General features: G+C 42.7%; 1 protein-coding gene across 2 annotated transcripts in view; it reads left to right on the top strand.

The window, feature by feature from the left end:
• LOC148507794 (cell adhesion molecule CEACAM8-like) overlaps positions 1–15922 on the top strand; it is a 133897-nt gene that overhangs the window by 69911 nt on the left and 48064 nt on the right. For both annotated transcript variants that reach the window (XM_088445608.1, XM_088445607.1), the window contains exon 3: positions 11816–12082. In XM_088445608.1, the coding sequence (XP_088301734.1) occupies positions 11816–12082 (267 nt within the window). The remainder of the gene's footprint in view (positions 1–11815; positions 12083–15922) is intronic.

Here is a 15922-nt window from a genome sequence, read left to right as displayed (position 1 = left end):
AAGGCTACACTATGGCCTATGATATAGGAAAAGGAGCAGGAACGCACCTTAGTCAAGCCCAGTGGAGAATAATTTCCGTGTTGTAAAAGGTTCTCAAACCCTTTGAACTTGCCACATGTGAAGTTAGTTCAGACACTGCCAGCTTGAGTCAGGTCATTTCCCTAATCAGACTTTTGTAAAAGCAGCTGGAGAAACTGAAGGAGGAGCTGAAACTGAGTGATTCCGCTAAGTATGTCGAACTAGTAGATCAAGCCCTTCATTCACTTCACCAGCATCCAAGGGTCATCAATCTCTTGAAATTAGATCAATATATTTTGGCAACCATACTTGATCCTATGTTTAAGTCATACCTTGTGTCTTTCTTTCTGACGGACATAGGCGGCCCATACACGGTAAAATTTTATACACAATGTGCACGATTTAGATCGATTGCAATGATCAATCGTGCATATCGTGTGTGGTTTGTCATGCTGTACGACGGCAATGCATGTCCCCACCGTCGTACATCGGCATTGTAGATTTTATGGAAAAACCATAAGATCTGCAATCCATCATGCTGTTTAATAGGTAAACAAAGCATCTTGTAAGATGCATTGTTTACCATTCACAGCAGCATGCGATGCATCGGGCTGAATTTGAAAACGTACTGAGGTGTCGTACGTTTTCAAATCGCCCCCGTGTATGACCCGCAATAAATCTGAAAAGATGCAAAGAGCTGCTGGTGAAAAAATTGTCAGCTCAAGCTTTACGTGACATGGCAGCATCTCCTTCAGTTTCTGCAGCGTTGTACTTTGAAAGACTTTTCAGCGCAACCAGGAACCTTGTCAGTGATCGTCATAGGAGGTTACTTCCCCAAACTGTGGAAAAGATGATGTTCATCAAAATGAATTACAAATTTTATGAGGAAGACCTTTACCAGCAATTAAGTAAAAAAAATACAGAAGCGCCTGTAATGGTGGATTCCAGCAGGGACAAATTAATTTTGTGTGAAGAAGAGGATGTACACACTGATGGGGATGACGATGACAACATCTGATCTCACTTACAATATGTTGTAAAGCCAGTTTGTGTATGGGATCATTGCCACCAATGTCCACTGCACATGGGCAGTTTTGTTTTGTTTAATTTTATGGTTTATGAATGTCCAGAAAATGTAATGGCCACAGACAGCATCTCCTGCATGCCCCTTTCATTTTTTTAAAGAAAATTCTGAACCACCAAGTTGATGGGGTGGGCAAATATGAGCAGCAGAGATGCTAACATCAATGCGAACAGCATACAACTCTGAATCCGGCCCATAATTAAATAATGAATAATCCAAACAACTAAAGCCACAACCAACTTTCTTGGGGAAAGGATTGAAGTTTCCGCCCTCATCTAAACCAAATCTTTTTCATCTGGTTATCAAATTAAGGGCCCCAGATGCTAAATTTAGACGCTTGCTAAAGGGGTTATGTCATCCACTCTATATTTAACAAACAGCGGTAATTGCATCGCTCTCACCATCTTTAGATGGCGAGAGCGATGTCCCCATTGCCAGCAGTGGGGACCTGGTAGCAGCCCTTCCAGCTTCAGTGAGGCCTTCCAAGCACTGGTGGGTCCCCGCCAGGTTAAACAGTCATGTACATGGGCAAGCAAGAAAAATATATATAGAAAGGGAGTTACCGAAGTAGCTCCTCAGATGGGCACAATCAATTAATAGATTAAAGGTTACAGAAATTTAGCATAATGGTAAAAAGCAGCTCCCCAGTAGGCATGTCTGGATTACCCAATAACCATAAATTAAAAAGAGGGGTGAGATGGAATGTAATAAACCTTCACATAATGGGTGCGCACAATAATGCTAAACCAGGTACCACAATGGTTTTATTCACAATAAAGGACAACAGAGGTCAATGAATAAAATATGGTAAGGCCAATCGGTAATATAATGAGACCAGCGAAGGACACTTAAGGACACATCCAATAATACAAACACCAATGTTCCAATCTTATAACAATGTGGTTCTCTCCCTAAAAAAACTATCAATTTGCTCACCTCCTATTATCCTCAGAAATAAGAGGGAGTTCAAATAGTTAAAAGAGTGAGTCAAACATTACCTATAATGGTATACAGATTTTAAGGGAACACTGCCAGTTAATCCAGATAATATTTGATAAGTAGGAGCCGGAGTATTTCCAGATGGAAGAAGAAAATAATCCACCGGTCTGGATCCGATTTAGCAGGTGTAAAACGTACAGTATGCTGATCGCTGTTGCCCCAATTTTTAATCATATGCCATGCAATTGTAATTATTGCCGCTGATAGTCCAGGTCAGGACAATTAGATGGATCACTGCAACAATGTACAGCAGATAATACACTGACCTGTGTCTGTGAATGATCACTCAGTTTGTTGTGCAAACAGCCAGCCCAATAGCTCCGGGATCATTTGCAGTCCTCTGCAGTCACCATCCGGCAATATTATTTTAGCAGCCACTCGTCCTTCACAAGTCTCCCTGGATGTGAATATGTCTTAACTGATCATCAAAGATTAACCCTGACCGGTTTCCCTGTTTAAATCAAGCAACGGTTTCCTCAGAGGGTAGTTCAAATTAAGGGCTCACAAGCTTCTCTTTTTATACCACCTTTGCCCAACAGAGTATCCTTTTAATCACAAAAGCAACATATGTGTGTCCTGGCTTCAATTACAATCCATAAAACAGAATTCTACATAAAAATAATCACAATTCCACAAAAGGTTATATATATGTATTGACAAAATATACAGCATCATTCATGAGTATTAAAATATAATATATCTTTATCATTAAGTATTAAGAGAATCTCAGACCAGTATATACTGTTTCTGTGGCTCAACCCAGTCAAGACTGTACCACCAGTATACAAAAGATCCACAGTTACTTCAAGACTCAGTCCAGTGGTGTATGTTTTTTTTTTCATAAAATCATTCAGATTTCATTAAACGCTGAGATCAATAATCTAATCATATTAACTTTTAAATTTAATCAAATGTTTCCATCATAACTACATAATAATGATGATATCAAATCCATATGTCCATACTACCAACTACAAACAAATCTTAAGTATTAAAAAAATATCACAGACCAATAAATGCTGTTTCTGTGGCTCAGCCCATAGAACTATACCACCCATATCCAGAAGGTCCCAGGTTCAAAGCCCAGCCCAGAAGTCTGTACTTTTTGAATATAGTCACTATGGTCAATAATAAATCTAATTGTATAAACTTTAAAATTAAATCATAAGTTTCAATCGTACCTGAAGAAGAAAACAGAAAATCAACAGATCTAATTAGAGACGAATCACCAGTAAAATCCATATTGGCATGGGAACCAATATTAAGATTAATATTATCAACATATATTATTTTGCTCAATGTTTTCAATCAAGCTATTGGGCCACAAAATCCCTAATGCAAAAATTCAATCGGCTTCTCTTTTACAGAGCAGATTATACCTATTACCTCCTCTGGATGTTGGAGGTAATCTTTCAATCCCTTGTACAGACAGAACCTTTGGATCCCCACCATGACATGCAGCAACATGCCTTGGGAGACTATGTAGATTATTCCCCTTTAAGGTTTTTCTCCTATGCTCGAGGAATCTTGTGCTCAGACTTGTTGTGCGGCCGACATACTGTTTGCCACACTTACATTATCTATTTAATAACATGTATGTGGACTGACAATTAATATATTTCAAAATATAACTATTACCTAGGAATGAAGAATCAAACTCTGTGCTTTTATGTACAATAAATTGGCAAGCAATGCAGGACACTCTACCGCATTGGAAACAACCTTTTGGTTTACAAATCAACCAGCCCAATGTATCTATCTTAGGTACACTTAGATGTATGAAGCAGTGAAAAAAGAGAAGTGTACCAATGGCAACCAATCAGCTTTGAGGTTGCATTTATCAAATACATTCTATAAAATGATAGGTAGAAGCTGATTGGTTGACATAGGTAACTTCTCCACTGGCACACTTAGGAATTGAGAAATTATTTTTCACAATTAGCTTAATCTGATTCAAACACCCATTAAAATTTGAAATTAATTTGTTCTTTTGGACCATCTAATTTGTTATTTCCCTAATAGTAGAGGATCTATCACATCTTTCTACATCTCTCAGGGCCTGATTTAATAAATCCTTTGGATACCCCGGTTCAAAGCTTTTGTGAGTTCTTCTGCTTGCTCCATAAAACCTTCCTGATCTGAACAATTGCGTTTAAGGCGCAAATACTGGCCCTTTGGAATATTATTCTTCCACTTAGAATAGTGGCAGCTGGAATAATTGAGGTAACTGTTACTGTACAATCAACCTCTTTCTTGTAAGTTTTAGTACACAGTTAATTTTCCTTAGCTGAGAGACAGAGTTAATGTGTGCAAGGTGACAAGTGTGAGAGAGCTGTGAAGCAAAAGAATTTAAATGACCGTCGCATGACATAGAAGTCCATCGCTGGCAGCGATTGGTTCCCATCAGGTGAGCGGAGGACCCCGCAGACGAGGACGTTGCTGGACCTCACCGGTGAGGTAAGTAATGATGAATGCAAGTGGCATATTCGTTTGTATGAGTGCGATATTACATGAAATATGCCGCTGGCATACAGGTATGTTAATAAGTGGGTCCTAAATTAGTTTAGAACACTATGCTGAAAACAGTATGTTGCTCTAAACAAAGAAAAAGATATATATGATGAGGATGGCATGATATTTATTCTGGATAGAGGTGATGGGAGCCTTCTGAGTGATTTGATCGAGCTCCGGAAGGAGAGTAATAGTATGAACAATTCACATTATTTTAACAGTATTATTTATATACATATTAGTTGATCACAAAATGGAACTAATCCAATAATAAATAATAACAGGAATCAGAGTATTATCCTGTGCAATACAAATGTTCCAAAACAGACAACTTTTAAAAGACCTAGGAGAATCTAAACTTTTCTGCATCAGAGATAAACCTTTTATATATCATTTTTATATACGTAGACAATTATATAGTGATGAAGATTTCAAAATGACTGGAAAATAATGTACCGTATAGGTATAACAAAGAAAGGTGGAACAGATATAAATAGAAGCCTTCTGGATGTTTAATCTTAGAAACACTATACCCGGAGGGACCTCAATGAAAAAAAATAAATAATAAAAAGTATATGTATATATATATATATATATATATATATATATATATAAATAATTTATAGTATTTTTTAATTATTTTTATAATTTGCATTTTTATATAACTAAGCAGATAATATTACATATGGAGCATTTGTCTAGTTGTCTTACTAGATCCGAGGGTACTGTATTCCTGTTAGCCCTAAATTGCAAATATAGCTTCACAATCAGATCTATGAGTTTGAGAAACCCCATCCAATCACTTTCTAAGTGGCAGCACCGACCCTCCGCTTGCATTCTCTGTTGGGGACCCACAAGGCTATGTTCTGCTGTGCTCACTGTATACATATCTTGGTGAACTATTTAGCTCATTTGGCCTCCAGTACCAACTCTGCTTATGACATCCAAATCTACCTTTCCACCCCTGACTTCTCTCCCTCTGTACTGTCTCCTGTAACCATCTGTCTCTGGTATCTCAACATGGATGTCCCAAAACTGCCTGAAGCACGACATGTCCAATAATAGAAATATACATCTTCTTGCCTGCCAGGGTCATCAATTTGCCTCCAATCTCAGCAACACCCCAGTTTCGACAGTCTTCCATCTCTACTACCCAGGTGTCACCTTTGACTCCACCGTCTGCTTTACTCCTCACATCCAGCTTTTCTCCCACTCCTGTCTCTTCAACTTTCAAAATATTGCAGATATAAATCAACTTCTTCTCCATGATTCAACAAAAACTGTTGCCCATTCTCTCATTTTTCTCATCGTCTACTCCAATCGACTTTCAATTTGGCATTCCCCTCACTTACCTATGCCCACTTATATATATCCTAAATGCCATGGGAAGACTAATCTTTGTCTTTCACCTCACATCCACCATACTACTCTGCAAATTGCTAAACTGGCTCCCTATATCCTCCAGAATCCAATTCAAATTACTCATATTCACCTTAGCAACACCATTCTTCACATATCTCCAACCTCACCTGGAGATGCGCTCCCTCACACCCAACTACAGTAATTCTCACACTGACCCTCTGATCAGCACCTCTCACTCCTGCCTACAAGATTACACCCTAGCCTTACCCATTTATGAAATTCACTATCATGCTTTGTTCACTCTCCTCCAAGCTGCAAATCTTTAATTGTTTCTAAAATTGTACCTGGTAATTAAAGTTTATCCTATACCTAATTATACTTCTCAAATTGGTACATGCTCACAGCTTTGCCAGTCTCCGCTCTGTGTCCCAATCACGCCTCCTGTCTCAGTTGCGCCATTTTCCATCTAGATCCTGAGCTCTCTAACGAGTAAAGCCCTCTCACGAGTAAAGCCCTCTCCAACCTTTGTTTTCACAATTGCATTTGTCTACCATGTTTTATATATGTTCTTTTCCCCCAGTACCCGGTCCTGCAGTGCACTATGGAGCAATGACAGTAATAGTAATAATATGAAGCGTCGTCTAAAGTAATAGGAGGTTGTACTTTGAAGCAACAAATTAGGAATGTGATAATTTTCTGATTGTTTGGACCAATCTGCAAACCTAGGATTACACATTGAAGTGGTGCTGGGCGGACATCTCCTTGTGTGCATTCTAAATGACCTGCCATGCATTCCCGGATATTTTTGAGGGAAACATGTATCATTGTGAGGACCTATGATACAAAAAATATTTCTAATAGTAAATCCACAGATCCTGACTAAACACATAAAAATGAGCTTCATGTACCATCTGTATAATATCAGTTTAGAAGGACTCTACACAGGAAAATATTTTGATGTAGTCATACAGTATATTAACAATTTAGCTACAGATGGAGCCGAATTGCTGCTCTGACAGTCCCTGTTAGAGAGGAAAACATTGTCAAATCTCAATAATTATGTTTCAGGGCAGGTAATTATATGTTATAGCCATTCAGAGTACTTCCACAATCACAACTGGTGAGCCTGAATAGAAGGCTGATAGTCGTATTGCTTTATAAACCACTTGGAATGCTTCTTCCTACCTGACAGATATATACATAATTGATATGTCCAACATCTCTAGTGATCGGGAAAGTTTTCTGTCACATCTAGAATGTTTGTACAAATGGCTGTTATACAGTGTAGCTTCCAAAATGTTACCTATTGATTTTCAAGAGGAACCATATGCTGGTACTATAGGCCAGCCTTGAGGTCTCTCTTTAGACTTTTTATTGTGTACATCACACTGTAATGGGTATAGAAACTAGCTCTGGACTCTATATATAGTTAACCAAATTGTTTCAAAGGTTTGTACAATAGGTCCCGGTGGATTGGAACTTAATGAGAATGTTCCATTCTAATAAACATGAACATTCAATAATATGTATGTCACTGTCTGATCCAGAGTGAAAGATGGGCCAGGATTTAAATTTCACACAATTGTAGTAAGACTGATCTTCATTATGGTTCCTTAGATTTTGACTGATCTATAGTAGATAGATACATGTCAATATGTAGTGACAAAGATCAGCTTGTTGGCATAAATGATAGATCTCTATATAGAAAAGGGTCTGAATTACTCAAAGCATGATACTTGATGATAAATGAAATACTATGTTATGGTGTATCTCAGTGTGCATGTAGAATTCCACCTACCTCATTTTTCTCCATCCATCTGACCCATGTTCTCCAATACTGAGTTCCTTGGGAGACATGTTGAGCATTTAAAGAAGGGTAACAATAATGGCTGGGTAGCTACAGTATCTGAGGATTCTGGGGAAATCCCACATCTAATAATCTTCTGTTATTATGTTTATGGACACATCTGTGAGATTTTTACCCACTTCCTCAATGAATTTCCAGACCAGAGAACACTTATTGACCAAACTGCATATTCTTCAGCAACATTCTGGGTTACGGTGTTTAATTGTGGTTGTGATTCCTGTTTATATTGTCTAAATTGTTCACTTTAGTTATTTATGTTCACTTCCCTTATAAGTCGATGATAAAAAGTCAAGAGTGTATTACAGAGAATATTTAGTCACTCGCATCAGCCCCTGCCCCAATGGAGCTTACAATATATATTCCCTACCACATGTACAGTACACACACACAGTATGGGTATTGTCTATGTCAAACGCCAGTTACCTACCAGTATGTATATCATTCACGATATCTTTCAGAGCCGGCACCCTCCCTCATCACTGAACCTGGACTGCAGTTCTAGCTGTGAACAATGTCATCAACGACCAGTGGGAACGCGCATCGCTGGTCGTTGACGACATATCCACTGGCCGATATAATGAACGATTGAACGATATTGTTAGTGGATACGTGGCATTACTTTATGCTGCGTGACCACTGATGCTCTACAGCGCACACTCGCAGTCATCTGACTGCGTGTGTGTGAGCGCCCAGTACCAGGAAGGGATCCTACATATTCCTCTTCTGATAAAGTGCAAAATACTTAGCCTCTAGGCTGACACCATGTAAAGATTTAAGGGCCAAGCTTAAATTTTACTGTATAGCAGCCCCCATATAATCCTATGGGGACTGCTCTTGTGATTAGACATGGGGTAACTGCAGTCAGGGCTGCCATCAGAAATGTTGGGGCCCAGGACTGATAAAATAGGTAGAACTCCCCCCAACTCTGTACGAACACCATCAGAAAGCATGCACGGTACAACTCAGATGCATGCGCAAATGAAAAACATTTGAAAAAACAAAACATATTGACCCCCAATGGGAAAAACACCCACATTGACCCCACAGAAACAAAGAACACACATTGGCCCCCACAGAAACAAAAACACATGCTCGCTCTGAATCAGGGCCCTCCTACCTAAACTTGGAGCGGCCTCCTGGCTGCTCGCATAGCTGTGGGTGACCACCCACAGCACATGCGAGCGGCCAAAAAGATGGTCGCGATGGTCAAGACCATCGCAACCATTGGGCTTGCGACGAGACCCTGTGGTAGGGTCTCGGTGACCGCAAGCCCTGGAGTGATTTTGGCTCTATCAGAGCCAAAATCACTCCCACTGACATCACTAGTGATCTCAGTGGGGCTGGACCCAGATGGCAGGCGTTCCCATGGGCGTTCCCAAAGGGGGCGTGCTGTCACTCACCATCGACAGCACGCCCCCTTTGGTGCGAGACCCATAATGATGGCTACCCCATCGTTATTCGGGTCTCACGCATGCGCATGACGGAGCTCCCTCCGTCGTGCGCATGTGCACTAGGGCACCATCGACCCGCTTCGCGGGTCTGAATCAGGCCCAGAGACTCTGGCAACTGCTACTGCCACTGTGCAGCGTCCATGATCGGAGCTCAGCTGACAGCTCCGATTGGGCCTGGCAGCATCAAACAGTGAGCGGGCAGCAGTGGAACAGCGGGGGGCAGTTTGTGAGGGAGAAGCACCTGGACAGCGGCTAATGGTTAGCAGCGGGCCGACTCAAAGGCGCCACACAATCAGAATGAGCTTCTGCGCATGGGCATTCAGGACTATAAGTAATGGTTGTGGGAGGGCTGCTGTACGATGGGAATTTGCGGTGCTAGGAGTGGTGAGTCATACCTCATGGCTCTGGGCTCCGTCTACAGCAATCATCAGACATAGCTGCGGCCTGCAAGCCTGAGATGAGATAAGCGGGTCTGCCGCCTGTGGCTTGCTGTGCCTTTAGTCGGACAGCTCTGCAGGCTGCACTCAAGTAAAGTAAGTTTGGAACTGAGAGAGAGCTGAGGTGCTGTGGTGCTCACTGTTGGGAGAGGGGTGCTCTGCTGGGATAGGGGTGGTGGGTGAGGGTGGGTGCTGATACCATGCTGTGCTGCAATAGGGGGGTGCTGGGCTGGGTGAGGGCCCCTTTCATGAGGTCACACCCCTTTTCAGGATCCCATGGGGAAGGGGGCACCAACCAAAATCTTGCCTAGGGCACTAATTTGGCTAGGACCGGCTCTGCCCAGAAGCTCTGCAGCCAGCCCAGCAGACGTATGGATCAGCCTGGGCGAGCAAGCAGTATAAGCCAGCCCAGCTGCTGGACAGGCCTCCTTCTCTGTCCGGGCCCGGGACTCCAGTCCCAGCAGTCCCCCCGTAATGGCTGCCCTGACTGCAGCAGATACTGTATATCCAATATCTGCTCTGGTACACGCAGCGTACATCTGGGAGATGCTTACATTTTGCAGTTATTGCCTGAAAATGTTGTTTCATAAATATTCCCCCATATGTTAAGTAATCATAATATAAAAATGGAAAAATTAACCAATGGGAAATCTTGTCACATTAAAGCAAGTCATAAAAATATGAGACCATTCTGTAAGTAATGAAATCTTGTTAAATATAGAACAATAAGTCCAAAAAGTAGCACATCCCATTGTGGATCATAACTTTAGTATGTATATTTATAAGAACAGATCCATCTTGCCTCTATTTAAACATTATGTTACCCTAGTTTATGATCCCGTCTAGATTACTGCCAGTGTAGGTAGAGTTGCCCCAATTCCCTGTTCTGCTGACGCTGGGGAATTGGGGAAATTCAAGAGCCATCTTGATTCTCCGATCCTGACCTGAAAATGGTCAGAAACGGCAAGTTGGGAATTTTTAACATGTTGAATTTCCCCGATCTGCCGCCGGATTGCCGATCATCGGTTGCCGCTGGTCTGTGGATTGGATCGGGTTGGCAATATGGGGGAATTGGGGACGTAGATGTATGGTCCACATTAGTCACAGAGTGCAATGACCAGAGGGATAACCCTCCCGTCTGGTAACACTACCTTCCCATTATCACTACTCTGTATCGATGCTGGTTATGGAGAGAGAGGAAATACAGCATGGGAGACTGATGGGGAGGAGGCAGCTGGACAAAAGGGGGCAGAGACCTTTCAGGTTCTTATTGGCCCATCAATACCTTTAATGTCATTATTCCTCTCTCCATTCACTAAATGTTGATGACATTATAATACACTTAAAAATATGCAATAAAATGAAGCATTATGGACCTCTCCATCCCACCAGCGGAGCAGACTGTCAAGGTTTTCTGTCTGTAATACAAAATAGTGCTTGCTCATAATCAACTTAATAGTTTTTCACAGGTACTTGTAAAAGGAGAGGACTGCTCTAGGCTATCAAAAAAGAAAAAAAATATTCCCTCCAACATACTGCAAAAAAAACAGCATACAGCCTTGCATACTACAGTACATGATAATAGAAATTCAGAGATCTTTGTTGCATATACATTATTTGCAAATACATGGTTAAGCGCCGGGCTGCATCAAGGCTCCTCTTTACGGTTGTCCCTAACGCTACATGATAATAGCACCCACTCTGGGTCATATAATTGCATACTGTAGTGCCACATGATAACAGCACATACATGTACAGTGTTTGCACATATATGTAACAAAGATCTCTAAATTTCTATTATTATGTAGTATTTTTTTTTTCCTGTGTACTGGAGGGAATTTTAGTTTTTAGTTCTAAAAGAAAGCTCTTTCTGTGTTTTCCTGGAGGCAAACCTACTGCTCACTGAGGCTCATGTCCCAAAAATGGATCCTCTAGTAAATGTTGTGATCTGTTCAAACATATGAAGGAGTAACATGTCATTATGGGGTTACCTCATTTATTTTATTTCTGTTACACTTTACTTAGAAAATAATTAGCAAAGTCTGTGTGTGATCTCCTAACTGTCCGTATATTCCCCCATCCACAGAGCGAGTCAGGAAACCTAAGGTCACAGCGTCTACCTCCCAGCCCAAGGAAAGTGACACATACACCCTGACATGTGACACCAGTAATGCTGAGAGGATATTGTGGAGCAGGAAAAGTGCCGGCCTCCCCTCTGGAACCAGCTTATCAGCAGATAACAGGACGGTGACTTTCTCCAGTGTTACACGGGCAGACTCAGGAGAGTACAGATGTGAGGCTGAGAACCCTGTCAGTAAGAGTGTCAGCGATCCCTACACAGTAACCGTATCCTGTGAGTACTGGTGAGATTGCTGCCTATCCGGGCGTATCTATAATGGGTGCAGGGTTTGCGGTGTAACCATATTATCTAAAACTTACCTCTCCGAGGTCCCACTTTGGGTGTCTCAGCGCTGCTCAAAATGTTGGAAAATGGCCACCGCGGAAAATGGCGAGTAAACTGGCAGGAAAATGGCAGCCGCACCATTTCCCCAGCGATCTGCACATGTGCAGTAGACTCTGGGCACATTCTAGTGCCCAGAGTCCACTGATGTTGCCGTGGCCGGCCAGCCACATCAGTCGGCTGCCGGCTGGCGAGGAGAGAGAAGGGGTCCCCGGAAGGGGAATACACACAGGACCCCTCCTCTCGTAAGATGCCCCCTGCTGCCTGTATGTGAGTAAAATGACTACATCATTTTCTTTTATAATCCATTTTGTGATTAGCATAGTATGTATTATTTATTGATGTACATACTGTGTAATAAAATGTTACTTTAGGTAATAATGGATTTACCATGCTTCTACATTACCAGTGTGGTATGTGCTAATTTAGACTGTGGCAGCACAAAATGTATCTGATAATTCCCTACATGTTATATAGAAGTAAAGTCTTATACATTGTAGCAGCACACTTGTATTTTCAGATTATTATTATTTACATACCTTTTATATAATGCATAGAGTATAACACGTAACTGCATACAGAATTTTTATTGTCACAGTTTACATATTGATATATGGAGACAGAGGGCCTGATTCAGCTTTGGGAATAGAGGGCCTGATTCAGCTTTGGGAATAGAGGGCCTGATTTAGCTTTGGGAATAGAGGACCTGATTCAGCTTTGGGAATAGAGGGCCTGATTTAGCTTTGGGAACAGAGGGCCTGATTCAGCTTTGGGAATAGAGGACCTGATTCAGCTTTGGGAATAGAGGACCTGATTCAGCTTTGGGAATAGAGGGCCTGATTCAGCTTTGGGAATAGAGGGCCTGATTCAGCTTTGAGAATAGAGGGCCTGATTCAGCTTTGGGAATAGAGGGCCTGATTCAGCTTTGAGAATAGAGGGCCTGATTCAGCTTTGGGAATAGAGGGCCTGATTCAGCTTTGGGAATAGAGGGCCTGATTCAGCTTTGGGAATAGAGGGCCTGATTCAGCTTTGGGAATAGAGGGCCTGATTCAGCTTTGGGAATAGAGGGCCTGATTCAGCTTTGGGAATAGAGAGCCTGATTGAGCTTTGGGAATAGAGGGCCTGATTGAGCTTTGGGAATAGAGGGCCTGATTCAGCTTTGGGAATAGAGGGCCTGATTCAGCTTTGGGAATAGAAGGCCTGATTCAGCTTTGGGAATAGAGGGCCTGATTCAGCTTTGGGAATAGAGGGCCTGATTCAGCTTTGGGAATAGAGGGCCTGATTCAGCTTTGGGAATAGAGGGCCTGATTCAGCTTTGAGAATAGAGGGCCTGATTCAGCTTTGGGAATAGAGGGCCTGATTCAGCTTTGGGAATAGAGGGCCTGATTCAGCTTTGGGAATAGAGGGCTTGATTCAGCTTTGGGAATAGAGGGCCTGATTCAGCTTTGGGAATAGAGGGCCTGATTCAGCTTTGGGAATAGAGGGCCTGATTCAGCTTTGGGAATAGAGGGCCTGATTCAGCTTTGGGAATAGAGGGCCTGATTCAGCTTTGGGAATAGAGGGCCTGATTCAGCTTTGGGAATAGAGGGCCTGATTCAGCAAGGAACGCAAGTGAGAGAACGCACGCACCCAGCCACCGAGAAAGTATGCTAATCGATGCATGCGCACGCCAACCGCAGCACAAGAGGCAGACGCCCAGCAATACATAATGCCACCCTCCTTCCTCTCCTCACAGCCTGAGTAGTCCGCAAGATAGTGGAAACATCGGTAACATCGAGAACCATCGGACCCATACGCAGGATAGTGATTGACCTGACCCTCACGCAGGAATTGCTAAACTTCCTGCAGGCAGTGAGAGCTCAGGCTGCGTAGGGCCTCGCAATGGCTAATTTATGCACACCCCTGCAACGTCGTTCAAATGCACTGGCACGCCCGCGTGTTCGGCTGACCACCAACCGTCACCACCCACAAATGGCACTTCCTGTCCATCAACATTATTACAAGTATGTTTACTAATTTCCAGTCTCCCATGTAAAATAGCCTGCGCTCCATCTGCTCATCACATATGGCCAGCATTTAGTACAGACCGAAATGTCCATCATACAGTATAAGACCACAAGTCTCAACCAACCTTAGTTTAGTGGAACAGTTCCCACGATTTGCAGGTGGGGGTTGGGAGGTATGTAAGTGCAGGAGACCTTGGAGGCTGGTGCCTCTGTGGCATCTGGGTTAAAAACTGTGTTTGTGGAAAAATGGCAGCTAAGATGCATGACCATGCCACCATTTTACCGAGGACACAACCCCTTCCACAGTTTACAAATGCCCAATGTTGTGAGGTATGTAAGACAGACCCATATAAATAATATCCAACCCTTCTATGACCACCCAATAATTCAGTCCAGTAAAGATAGTTTGTGTTATGTGCGCAGCAGAATATGCTCTGATGTCTACTTTATTGTCATGTCCAGGAACGAGAGCCTCAATTTGTATAACATATAATACATCCCCAAAAGGGCAGCATTACTCCCTCACTTCATGTACTTCACAGGGGATGTAGTCAGGATACCAGCGGTCGAAATGCCGACCACCAGAATCCCGACACTAAAAGCCCAGCATGGGACTTAAGATAGGCGTCTAAATACCAATGCCCATCAGTCCCACGCAGAAATCCCGACGCCCGGCATGCCGAATGTAGGTAAGCCATGGATCGCGAGCGGTTAGCCGCGGGGTGGGAGGGTTAGGTTTAGGCACTCCTGGAGGACTTAGGGTCAGGTTTAGGCTAGGGGAAGGTGTGGTTATGGTTAGGCACCACCCCTGGAGTCTTAGGGTTAGGCACCCCCAAGGGAGGGTTAAATATACTTACCAGCCAGCATCGGGATTATCATCTGTAGGGCTTCCAGAGTTGGGATTTGAACCGGCAGCTTTTAAGCCGTCAGTGTTTCATACCCAACCTCTTCACAGTGCTATCATTTGTCATTTGTTGTTGCAGACATAGCTATTAGGAGCAGGATTAAACATACTTAGGGTATGATTCAGAGTTACACTCAAGGCCGTTCTGCGGATGGATCACAGTTCTTTTCCGGCTGCTTCCTCCCGGAGAGTGTAGCCAAAAATTCTGCAAGTTTGCCATGTACACTGCACACCCTACACCCTTATACGAGAATGGTTCAATCAGGTAACAAGACTTCCCAAGTGTGTATTCTCTATTTCATTCTAATTTCCCGTCAGATGCTTCTCCTCACAGCCATTAGACTGCGCCTCATATCAGTCATACTGTCCCAACATCAGTTGTAAGATGGCGGGGCTGGCGGAAACATGGTGACACATTAAGGTGCGCAGTGTGATCAGATTTCTGCTTCTTAAGGGCACATTAGCAGGTGAAATCTATCTCCAAATTGTCGAGGTGATAACATCATGTCATGGAAACAAGTTTGGGTCGGATGCACTGCCTTTGATAACGGCAGGACAGATGTTCAAGATGAGCAGCGAACCAGCCGGCCAAACACGTCCACCACAGGTGACAGTCTGTGCCACAATGAAGGTCTGACTCAGGAGGACAGACGCATTCCAGTTAGTGATATCGCTGAAAAACTGAACATCTCAGTGGGTACTGTGCACAACATTGTTCATGAGCAACTGGGATACACGCATTGTCCCCACCTTCAAATACATTCAAAACAACTCTATTAGCATAGAAGATCATGGCGACCATGTCTTGGGACCACAATGATA

The sequence above is a fragment of the Taudactylus pleione genome, unplaced genomic scaffold (assembly GCF_031769625.1).
Source record: "Taudactylus pleione unplaced genomic scaffold, aTauple2 ptg000384l, whole genome shotgun sequence".
NCBI classification, from domain to species: Eukaryota; Metazoa; Chordata; class Amphibia; order Anura; family Myobatrachidae; genus Taudactylus; species Taudactylus pleione.
Note: the sequence above shows the minus strand (reverse complement) of the source record. Positions and strands in the feature narration are given on the sequence as shown.